We start from the raw sequence: 12,599 nt of genomic DNA, 5'->3' as shown, positions 1-12,599 counted from the left end.
TAGCCCTTATTTCAGGGTGGTGTTATTATTAATAAAGGCGTTTACTGAAGAATGTTATCTTGGTTTCCTGCTTATTTCAAGTTACTCCCATGCACATCTGGCAACATCTTTCATAATATACTTGGATATTAAAGCACAGCAAAACTGGATGCCAAAAGGTAGTCTTAATCTACTTAAATTACCTAATGTGTGCTCCCTTTTGTAAAGCAGAGAATACTGTCAAAAGTTAATCTAATCCTGAAAGCAGTAAAACTTGTTTCTTTTGATGCTGGAGATTATCTTGGGCTTTGTTCTTTCACACACACACAAATAGCTTTTCTCTAAGTCTTAGGAACAGAGATAGCAATTTGCATCTAATAGCTGGATTTCTTTGTTTTCATACAGCAACTGCTGAGATCTGGATCTGGCTTAGTGTCCTTGAATAAAGTAGTCTAAACTGGCGTTTCCCCTCCCCAAAATCATGTTGCATGAGCCCTTGCCCTGTAGCTGCACAAGTGTTTCAGTACTAGTCACCAACCTCACAGGAATCCGCTTGAGGAGGGTGTGCATTTGTGATATACCACCAGGCAAGTGCTGGTCTTCAGGAGATGATCCTGATCCGAAGGGATTTGGTGCAGAAAGGCCTGCTTGTTCTGCGTGCCGGCGTGTAGGCAGTGGGCAGGCTGCCTGTAAACAATAGTGGTTTTGTCTGGGGCGTCACGTCCACCTCGTGTGAGTGCAGTATTTATGGCAGCATCTTTAGGCTGAAGCTGTGGGGACCTGTCAGTTATACTTGTTTTATCTACAGTAATACATGCTAGCAAGTCTGAGTAGATTTTGATGTTTCCCACTTTCTCATTTCACTGATAAGGCATCATTTATTATTTCTTAGTCCTTTTCTTATGTTTCTGACTTAAGCCTGGGAAGCTTCTCTATTTTGTGATATCTGCCCTCCTGGTTCTTGTTGAAGAATGCAATTTATTCATTTTAGGTGGTCTGGACCTAAGCAATGATATTTATATAGCTTAACTAGCTAAGGAACTTGAATGAAATGTTGGATTAAGCTGCAATGAACTGATAGCTGTGACTTTCATTGTATTCATCTCTGAAAGCTGAGGAGGAGCCCTCTGGCAGCATCCTTGTGTACGGAGCCTGGATGGTGTTTGTCACTAAACCTTGAATCTAGCCAGAAGTATTTTAAGCTTGGCAGGGGAATTTAAAGTTTGTAATAGGACACAGTGGGCCAGAGACTATTATGAAATGTCCATCCCATATTTCTTGAATGAAAATCTCATGACTGTCTCTGTTTAAACTTTTGCTTTAGATTCATCATATTGTGCAGAATGGAGGATTATACAAAAAGCCTTTCAATGAAGCCTTTGAGGAAACGCCGATGCTGGTTGCCGTGCTCACCTACGTAGGCTATGGTGTTCTCACTCTCTTCGGATACCTGCGAGATTTCCTGCGGCAGTGGAAGATTGAGAAGTGTCAAAATGCAACAGAAAGAGAGGAGCAGAAGGTAACCACTGGAAACTGTCAGTGATCAGTAGGAAATGATACCGAAACCATAATTTGGATATATCTTTGCAGTGCGTTGATTAAACTTTGTTTAAACAGTTTTCCATGCACTTGGATTTCCCTATTAGTTATATTAGTACCACTGTATGGTTAAACAAACCATTTGGGTTTGGGTTTCCAGATCTGGTTCACTACAGGATTGCATCAATGGTTATATCCACATACTGAGAGATGCCTCAGTTGATTAAAGGAGGGTTTGGAAGAGGGAGAGTGCCTCAGCCAGCCTCATTAGCAGAAGAAATGCTGGTTGAAGGATGTGGTTTGAGTTGACAGCAGTGGGAGGCAATCTGATGCTGCTCAGGTAGCTCTGGCTGTTCTGAATTGGAAGCGTGTTAGTAAGTCTCTACCCCATGCAGTTGCAAAGAAAAGTGTGTAAATGAGAGCCAAAGCATCTAGCTGGATGTTTTAAACTCATAGAGCATTCAAGACATTAGCAGGTTAGCCAGTGAGTAATTGGACATGCTCACTCCAGATCCATTGGTAGTAATTAAGAATAATTAAGAGTAAGGTGAAGAGTCCTGTGTGTTCCAGGAACTCTTCTGGAATAGATTATCTTAGTTTTAAATTGTCCTAATCAACTTTTAGAGGTTTTTATTTCCTACAGGACCTACTGTGAAGAAAGCTACCATCTAAACTTGCAGCACAGTAACTGTTCTCTATTAATTCTTACTGTGAGTCCTCTTAGTACAGTGCAAATGCAGTGAGCTCTGCTCCAAAAGTGGAATGAAATGGCTTGATTTTTCTGATTGAGTTCTGTTTTTCCCAGCAACTCTGGGAAACTGATCTGGCTTGTAAAATTTAAGATAGGTTGTTTTTTAGTTGCTGGTTTCTGCACAGAGCTACACAAGCAATAGCAGGAGTGTGAGGGGGGGTTGGCAGCTCAAGAATGCAAACAAATAACCAAGGGTGGGAAGGGCTGGAGGGAAGACAGAACAACAGCTTCTGGAGGTAGCCTTGGGTTAAAGTGTATGTCAAGTTATGGTAGATGAGCTATAATGCAGCAGACTTATAGCTAAAATTGTTTCAGTGTAGCTTCTTCATGCAAGTACATATTTCTCATAGGAATTTAGTGAAGAACAGGTATTTTATATTTGTTAGAACTACAGGAAGTTCAATTTACACTATTCAAACTGGCTTTTGGAATCACAAAGTAAAATAATGGACCCCTCTTAAAAGTTAAAACATTTAAATAAGGATTTCTAGCTAAAACTTAAATTGTTGCTTGCTGTGTTCATTAATCTCAGTTCAGCTGTTCTAGTTTGTCTTCTGAGGATACAGCCCCCTTATATTTTTCTATATATAAAATAGAAATTGAGATAGTAAAGAATCAGAAAACTGAAAGGGCTGCAGAAACCTCCCAAGACTAAAGATTAGAATAAAGGGTGGAATACTGGCCCGTGCCTTGGTACATGAAGTGAAGGTTTAAAAATGGGTAACTGAAACATTGGAGCAATTCAGCAAATTGCTCTGAACCGATGCTGCTGTACTTTTTTTTTTCTCTCCCTCCTCTCCTTAAAAGCAACAGTGGCTCTTACATGAAGGTGAGCAAAAGAAAGACCTCAGGCAATAGGTCCAGTTTGGAAACAACAGTCTTGAAATTAGACTCCATATATTGTCACACTGCAGACTGGAGCACAGAAGTGGTTTAGTTATTGGCAATCCTAGTTCTAAAAAGGCTAGCTTCAAATTTTAAACTGATTTTAATATTGCATCTTTCACTGAAAGACAGTTGTTTAACAAATATACCTCCTGGCTCTACTTGCAGATGAATTGAAATCCTTTAAGTCTACATGTATTGGTCATGGCTTGGAGGAAAGAGGTGCCTGTATTCTGTTTTTAGTTTGTATGTAGGGCCTTTGTGGTTGGATCTAGGAAGAAGTGCTTTTTATCAGAAGGATTTTGGTGAATATATGGCAAGAACATGAAGAACTGGAAATCCTATTTAGAAAAGTGTTGGTGTTGATGAAATCCCAGGCTAATGTTAAATCATGTTTCTGAGGCTTAGACTGGCTGTTTCCATATAGGAAGAACAGAAAAGTGGTCACATGATGTCTTGAACATACAGTACTTATGCTCACATTTTAGTCATACAGGCTCTGCCCAGTGATCTTTTAGGGAGGGGATTATTGATACTAGTTTGTAGAAAAGGCCAAGATCACACTTGTTTTATTAATGCCTGCAAATCAGAGGAGGCCTGCAGTGCCCTAGGGTAGTCACTGGCAGATTGTGACCCCCGTGTGACATTTTTATTCTTCCAAGTCTCCACAGCTAGCTAGATAATTATGATTTTCTCAAATACCAAGCAAAAAGGGTAGCTTTAGTTTTCTGAAGTGATTCATGAATTCCTGAGGAGGAAAGCGCAAAGTGGAGACATTAGGAGTAGCTGTATATGATTAATATACCAAAACGTGCCTTGTGAGAAGGAAAAAAAAATTCCTACCTAAATTATATAGTACGAGTATTTCATAAAGGCTGACTGAACTTGTGCCTGAGTCATGGAAGTGAAATATGTGGATTTTATGTGGTGTGTTTCTGAAGGGAATTGCAGTCAAAAGCACAGTCTCAACTTAAGGCCCAGATTGCAGGACTGATTTAAAAAAAAAAAAAAAAAAAAAAAAAAAAAAAAAAAAAAAAAAAAACAACCCTGTGTTTGTGTGTTTTAGAAGACAGTTGCCTAGTAGAACATCCCTTCTTTAAATGATTTGCCACTTAACAGCATGGTCTTAGTCTGTGCAGCAGAACTAGAAAATGAAAGTGGCCAAACTCATTTAAAGAGCCCACTTTGCAAGAAGGTTATACTGAGCAGTTTCTGACAGCAGGTAAAGTCCTTGCAAGTTACTACAGAGCAGTGCACTGCGATTTGCGTTTCTAGATAAATTCAGCATTTGCCACCAGCAGGACACAAAAGGATGAAGAGGGACACTGTGTGCTAATAGTGTTTTCCAGGAAGTCTTTTGACAGTTTTTAGCTTCATTTAAAATATTTCTAATTGGACCTTTCCTGGAAACCAGTGTTATGTAGCACACTCCCTTTGAAACCTTATCAGTCTCTTTTACACATGAATAAGTGTCAAGATTAAGAATTTTCGGTTACTTCAGGATCAGTTTATACTTAGAAATGAGCCAAGTGGCTCGTGCTGAGCTTCCCGGGCGCTGGGGAAGCTCTGGGCTGGTGCAGGGAGCACCCGCAGTCATTGCTCCATTCTTTCCTGACTCACACAGCATCGAACGATTAGTTCACTGAACTAGTCTTTCTTCTTCCTTATAGAAGCTTGATATTTGTTGCAATTGTATCCTTGTTTTTCATTCAGAGTCAGTTTTATATTATCAGGGAAGGTATTATATGAATTGCAGATAAGCACTGCTGGTGCTCATGGCACCGTTTGTTAGCTTAGGTGCAATGCTATAAAAACGTGGCTCTACAAGCGCCATAATTACTGCATTTGCATGTCATTGTGCCCTAAGCTAATGATTACAAAGCTCATTATGACCTTCACTAGCTCTGCCAGCATTGGTGTGCCATGTGATGAAATCTTGGGTTCCCAAATCACCTGTGCTACTAAGGTGCAGCTCCTTTAAGGGAGAATTGTGTTCTTTACTTTATATCACTCTTCCCTGAAATTTCAGTGCCTTTCAGGCTGCTAAGAGTCTGGAGCTCTTAAGCCTGGTATTCAGATTTCTGCATCAGGCACTATCTTACTGGTGTGGGGGGTGTATTCTGGGCTTTAAGCAGGAATTAAGCTATATAAAGTTTGTTTGCTTTGTGTTCATAGGGAAGATAAAAGAACAGATTGCATTTTCTCCTTCTTTTGGAAACAAGGTATCCTTTGCCTGGATGGTCAATTTGAGTACTTTGCAAATAATTTACTCCAGAATAATTTTCCCCAAATGAAACTGTTCTGTCTAAGGCTGATATTCTTGGTCTGTTGTGGCTAGAAACAGTGTTGCTTCTGAAACAGGATGAGAATTTGATAGAATAATAATAATAAGCTCTAAAGGCTATGTAAACATACCAGTGGTTGCCTCCAGCAGTGCAGACAGGACATTTGCAACACAGCACTGTGGCTCCACATCAAATAGTAAGAAAATTCCCTTACTCATAATGTTTCTCAAATTCCTGTTAACCTATAAGATTCCATTTTTGTTATGATGACTGTTTCATAGTTAAAACTCTATTTAAATTTAAATGTACTTTGTTGCCTCGTAAAGCTTCTTATGATACTTGTGTTATATCTCTTACTGGCATCACAGTGTTGGGGGTGATGGTCTGTATCTCACTAGCTGAGCTTGTTCCTCTTCCTGCTTTGTCAGCCTGTGTTTCAAAATCAAACAGGCTCTATCTGATCAGCAGTCAGAGGTGAGATGGAGCTTTAGCAGCCAGGCCTACCTGCTGGAGTTGGTGCAGTGACTCATTTCCAGGCTCCTCTCCTAGCTAAGAGCCTTGGCTGAAGTCTCAGTCGACTTCCAGGATCACAGAGCTAATGTGTTTGAATAACACCCACAAAGCTGCAAGAATGATTAAGAAAAGCTATAAATGGTTAGAAATATCTCGGTATGCTCAAATTAGACTTATCAAGTACAAATTCCTCAAGCATTGGTATTTTTCATGTACCATGGTTGGTGGTTTTTTTTTTTTTTTTTYTTTCACTTTCACTTGCCCTGCCCCTTTAAAAATCCTGTAGGAGAGGCTTGTGGATAATTCCTTGGGTTCTGTGTTGTGGGTTATTACACAGCTGCTACCAGTACTCTTATGCATATTGCCACTTTAGATGTGTTCTCATATGTGAGTGAGAACCTGAGATACATCTGTCAATATGAAGATGCTTTTCTCCTTGGTAAGAGTAGCCCCCTTGTCAGTGATTGCTGACACCTTTGTCAGCAATTGTAACCACCTTTTGCTTGGGATACTGTGAGATGCTGAAGCTGAGGAAGGCTGGAGCTCTGGCTCAAACCAGTAGCTGTCAAGGGGAGCAGGTCCTTGAATTACTGACTGGTTTGCTGAGCATCCTTGACAGAGCACCATTTGTTGGAGAGGACATGGCATATTCAAATAAAACCACAGGGAAGAAAACGCTGTCCTTCAGCGCATCTTAGCTCTTAGAAATCTTGTTCTTGCTGCCCTCCTTTGCTGAGAAAGGATGTTTTTATGACACCCTGGAAAACATCTGTGGCTAGCTTTGTACTTCAAATGAAATAGTTAAAAAGAACATCACTGTACCTTTTGACACCTTGTTGTGCAGAGGCTAATCAGAAGGGGATTTAGGTGCAAATATGTTTACTTAGAAGTTACAGTGTTTGAGTTCCGTTTTTTTCCTATACGACTTCAGGTAAGAGGATGTTAAGGTATGGCCCAGATAGTTCCTTTATTCCAAACTGAAAAGACAATGTTGTTAAATCATTAACATAGAAAGGCCAAAAAAAAAAAAACCCTCTTCCTGCACTTGAGCATTGTACCATAAACTTGTCAGTGCCCATTTATTTCAATTAGTATTTAAAAGCTGGCATAAATGCTGGAAGCTTTGGCTCAGTGGTACAAATAATACCCTAGTATTTGTTCAGAAAAATAATCTCCTTATTATCCCATCCCCAGAAATCAAATGTCCTTTCCATGTTTTGATCCCTGTGTGGAAAAACAGGAAGAAATGTTATGCTGGCCCTTATCTTTGACATAAATACTACTTTTTTCCTTTGTAGATCATTAAAAAGACATTTTTTGCGACTGTAGCAAATGCATTATGCATTCTTATCGTTGCTGAATGTCAGCTTCCTTCTAATTGAATAGTAATAGGGAAGTCTCATGACTTCTGAACGTTTTAAATAGGCCAGAAAAACATGTTCCCCGGTGCTCAAGTGCTCAGATATTCCTACTGTCATCATTTGTTTGACATTCTTGTGTTATCCATTCAAGGCAGACACTTAGTGTTCCTGAAAAATGTAGGAAGTGAAGCTAGAATCCAGGAAATGCTCACACAAAGATATCCTGTGGGCCCTGGGCAATGATAAACAGTGGAGAAGAGAGGTGCTGTAATGGACCTTAATGATTCAGATTCTGAACATGTAGAAGTCATCTGTAGAACGAAACTGTGATAATACTAAAATTGCTATATTAAATGCATTTCTTAAGTATAGAATAAAACTGGCAGAGTACCTTGGTTTTCAAATTCTTTGTATAATTCAGTAAAATGGCGCATGTTCTCTGGTTAAAAAGTAAGTGCACACTCCCTTATTCCTACCTCTTTACCTCTGAAGGCTGAGTACAGATGTCTTGCAGAGACTGTACATTCATGCATTTGATAAATGGGATCATGACCCATTTTCTGGATGGATACTCTCCTCAGCTACCCAAAAATGTCCCAACTAGCTCAGCCATCCAACTGGTAATAGGGCTGGAAAGAGAACTCAAGTAAGGCTCACTGCTCGGACAAAAGGCCTCACTGCATTACGAGTCGCTTCCAGTTCAGCTTCTGTACTGCTTTCAGTTCTCCCTCATTTTTTTTAGGCTTCTTTGAGATTTTCTAACTTGATGTGTGATCTAATGCCATGATTTTTCATTCTTGTTCAGTAAGGTCCAACTGAAAAGCAACTAGGAAAAAGCGGCCTATTTTTCGGTAGGCTTTCGTTTGTTCTGCAGGAATTGACACTACTAGTGAGGAAATCTTAGGGGTCTGGTAGATTTGGAACTTGGAAGAAGCTTGAAAATGACATTTAGCAGATAGACTTCACAGTGGTAGGTTCCTGGTGATCAGTTTTGCTGTGGCTTAACTCTTGAGCAGTTTTGCACTAGCATGAACTTTCAACTCTAGTAGTATTGGACTGAAAACACTTCAGGTGGAATCAGCTTCAGGACTTGAGAATGAAAAGCTCTTTTAATTGTGTTTTCTTGTTTTTCATGTATAAATTACATTGACACCCCCCCCCCCCCCCCAGCTCATTCTCCTGGCATTACAGCAAACTGGAAATATACCTTTGGTTTACTTTGGGTGCTTCTGATGTGTTTCAGGACTTTGTCCCATTGTATCAGGACTTTGAAAATTTCTACAACAGGAACCTCTACATGCGCATTCGAGACAGCTGGAACAGACCAATTTGCAGTGTGCCAGGGGCCAAAGTGGACATGATGGAGAGAGTTTCCCATGACTATAACTGGACATTCACGTGAGTCAATACTGGAAGAAAGGCTTCCAACAACTATCTATGAGTAGAGTGTCTAAGAGCAGATTGAGGGCTGTGACATTAAAGGTGCTGTCAATCTTGTTTGTTGAGGTTTCTGCAGACATGAAATGAGTTTTGCTGTTTTGAACAGTATCTGACCATAACTATTTTTATATAATCCTTGAATATTAATTATTTTCAGTGTTCCTGACTGTGTTAATATTTCATGGACAGACTCTTATAGCAGCATTCATACTTCTGTATGAGGTGACTAGAGCCTAGGGTAGATACTATGGAAGTCATGACTTCTAGTGACTTTCTGAGCTGCTTTAGAGTCACTCTCAGTGCTTGCAGTAAACGTTGCCTGAAACTGAACTGAGCATGATTGCTTTGAGTCAGAATTAAAATAGACCACAGAATAAATCATAGAAATTCAAGTACATGGATTGTTGAAAATTGAGGTTGATGCATCACAGTGTTTGATGTGAAGGGGTTTGCAGCATGGTACTTGGTGGAAGTAGGCAGGTCTCTGCTTGGCTTTCACATTCAAAAAAAAAAAAGCCTTTTTTTCTTTTCTTCCTGCTAAACTTCTTCCTTAAATCTCCTTGTCACGTATTGTTAGCGCAGCAGTGCCAGATCTGCTTCCTGTCTGTGGTCTTGGGGCTCCCAAGTAAATTGATCCTGAGATCTTCTTTTGTTATTGGGAAGAGAACTGTCTGTTTCTGGGATGGAAGGGGGAAACATGCATCAGGGAAACAACAAATGGTTTGAGAAGTTTCAAGTAGTGTTAAATTACAGCAAATAGCAATGTTAAATCATCACAAATGCTGTTTCTGATGTGAACTGTTATAGGTACTTGCTTCTGTTCTCAGTCTGAGACCATGACAGGAGGATGAACATCTCTTTAATTCATTATTTCAGTTTGATAATGAAGATCGTTACCAAAAAAAAAAAATCTTAATGAAATCTTGTCTTGATTTCTACCATTTTAGCATTATCTTATATCTTATAGACAACCGAAATAAGAGTTATTCTGTATAGTTGGCTTTACAGTTGCTACTGTCTTAACTGTTTTTAAATTTTATATGTAATATATATTTTTAATTTTGTTTAATATAGGTACACTGGAAGAGTGATAAAGGATGTTATTAATATGGGTTCCTACAACTATCTTGGATTTGCACAGAATAGTGGGGCTTGCCAAGAAGCAGCAGCTGAAGTTCTGTCCCGGTACGGAGCTGGAGTGTGCAGCACGAGGCAGGAGATGGGTAAGTCGGAGTTGGATCAGATGTTCCTAGAAGGGATGCTTCAAAGTTGGTAACCTGACCTCTGGCTTATTTAAAACATTACTTATTCCAGCTTTTGAACTTTAGTCCAAGCAATCAAGAAGTTGTTCTTGAGTGAAGATGAATTGACTTGCTGGATTTAGTTTATACAGCCTGGCATTTGACTCACTTATGTTTTCAGATATGTTTTTGGTGAGACTTTAAACAAAGAACAGCCTAATTCCTGAGAGACTTTCTTGTAGAATGCAGCAATAAGGGAATTTTCTCCTCAATCTGGACTTCTTGTTTGTTTAATATGCAGGCAACTTGGACAAACATGAGGAGCTGGAAAAGCTAGTCGCTAGATTCCTAGGCGTGGAGTCTGCGATGGCGTATGGGATGGGCTTTGCGACCAACTCCATGAACATTCCCGCTTTAGTTAGCAAGGTATGGCTTCAGTCACCATAAAAATACTTCTAACAAAGGTTTTCAAGAAGCTACTTGTTTGTTTTTGCTTTTCTTCGCTGGCAGGCCCTGCAGATACTCTGGACGCTGTGTACACACAATATACATGTCTGTCCTAGGCAAAATCTTTTAGGAACACAATATCCTCCATTGGCTGCCTTTCTCAGGGAGAGCATAGCAGTTTATTACTTGTTTCCTCAGGCCACTCATTACTGTGTGAAATAGGAGCTTATTGACAGGCTCATTGCCTGAAGGTATTTAGATGCTCTAGAGACACTAAGAAGCAACTCGGATGTGCAGATAAGCTGCATTGCCTTTTGATACATACAGAGTTTATTATCACAAAGGGGTATCTGAAAAGTCATTCCTTTGGAGGAGTAAATTCCTAATAGAAAAACAGAAGGTCACATGTAAAGAGTAGTAATCTCTACTGTGTGCACCATAAAACAATGTAGCATGAAAACACTGGTATTTTAGTAATTGGAAAAAGAAATAGGAGACCTCTTTGCATTCATAAAATAGGTACCTATATTTACTTCATAAAATAGGTACCTTGTTCTTCCTAATGATTTTTTTCTCTTTCTCTTGTTCAGTAGCTGCTTCTGTAGCTGTCTTTCTGCTTCTGATAGTGCCACTGAAGATTTAAAAAAAAAAAAACCACTCTCTGCTTTGTGCCTCTGTTGGCTTGGTCTGATAAACTTTGTCAGATGCTTTCCATAATGATAAATGATTATGAGTCATGCTAGGGGGAACTGAGTTCATCCAATATCATCTTTCTGAACTTAAATAGCTCCATTATGCTATGTTTTTGAACAACATCTGTGTTAACTAATTCACTTTTTCTCTTTAACTTCCTACCTTTCTCTTGCTCTCTTAATCAGAAAAAAATAGTTCATTATTTTTGTGAGATTTAAAATTCATAAATCTAGGTTACCAGATTTTTCACTGAGTATTCTGTCCTGCTCAGTAGAAATTGCACATTCTCGTGCAATAACTCCGTTTTTTCTCTATATATGGATTACACTGTATCTTTCATAGGTGTCCCAAAAGTGTTTTGATACGTTCACTCGCTGACTTAGTTGCTACATTTGTACTTTATCTGTTTTTACATACATTGAGTTTCTTAACAGTAAATTCAAAGATGTGCAACATATGTTTGCATAGACATAACTTATGAAAAAAGTTTTGTTACGTGTACAATCAATGGACTGCAGCAGCTTTGAACTGCTAGTGATAAGCATACTTTTTTGCACTTTAAATGATACATTTCTGTTTTGTAATACTGGAATTACCATTATACTTAGGTGAATACCCCTAACCAAAAAGGCCTTTTGCAAAGATGAGAGCTGTTGTTAGTGAAAAATTTTGCGGTTGCAAATACTAATTAAATGTTGTTTCTGGCTACCTAACATTGTTTTTTTCTGCACTTCTTATCTTTCTGTATCTACAAATAAGGAAGGACTCACATAAATCCCAGTTTAGAATTCTGGCCCTGCCCAGGATACAGCTTTCTTAAGGGAATCCTCAGTGAAGCCTTTAGATAAGTGATTCCCCTCTTGATTAAACTCTTGAGCTCTCAGTTAACAATTGTTTACATCTGTCTGCTTGTCCTATGTACGTTTTAGGTACAAAGTGTCTTAGAACATGCAGTTTTGGAGTTTTGGTAAATGTAGTTAGTAATGGCAATTGCATTTCATCAGGAGGAGTTACTTTAATAGTCAGTGGTATGACTTGAAGTTATTTAATATCTATACCAAATCTGGATCCTTACATCAGTTATTGCATTGGTTTTTTTAAGCTAAATTTAGTCAAGCTATTCACATACACACATATGTACCTGTATATGTATGTATGTGCGTGTATATATACATATATGTGTGTGTGTATATATAAATATATATAATGCTTGACCATCTGTCCCCTCATTGCTCTGCAGAATCTGTAGGCACTTACATTGCTGCTTCTTGATGCTCCTTTAATGACAATAACTATGATTTAGTTATCCCAGGATCCAACTGTGCCTTATAGTCTGGTCAGCATTGCCAGAAAAAAAAGCATTCGAAAGCTTCCTCAGCGTTATCCAGTCAATGTCTGTTCACTGTGCCTTGTCAACATGAGCTGCTGCTGCTATCAGACAGGCAAATGGTGTATACTGAGAGTT

The 12,599-nt window shown here is 39.0% G+C and overlaps 1 protein-coding gene across 1 annotated transcript in view; it reads left to right on the top strand.

Moving 5' to 3' along the window:
• The first annotated feature begins 1,309 nt into the window (after positions 1–1,309).
• SPTLC2 (serine palmitoyltransferase long chain base subunit 2) overlaps positions 1,310–12,599 on the top strand; it is a 52,616-nt gene continuing 41,326 nt past the window's right edge. Inside the window, exons 1-4 of the mRNA XM_026048279.1 lie at positions 1,310–1,498; positions 8,557–8,711; positions 9,828–9,976; positions 10,296–10,420. Coding sequence (XP_025904064.1) covers positions 1,373–1,498; positions 8,557–8,711; positions 9,828–9,976; positions 10,296–10,420 — 555 coding nt within the window. The 5' untranslated portion in view covers positions 1,310–1,372. The remainder of the gene's footprint in view (positions 1,499–8,556; positions 8,712–9,827; positions 9,977–10,295; positions 10,421–12,599) is intronic.

Source organism: Nothoprocta perdicaria, unplaced genomic scaffold, assembly GCF_003342845.1.
Source record: "Nothoprocta perdicaria isolate Ctin4 unplaced genomic scaffold, notPer1 scaffold_53, whole genome shotgun sequence".
In the NCBI taxonomy this organism is placed as follows: Eukaryota; Metazoa; Chordata; class Aves; order Tinamiformes; family Tinamidae; genus Nothoprocta; species Nothoprocta perdicaria.
This window is presented reverse-complemented; position numbering and strand designations above follow the sequence as displayed.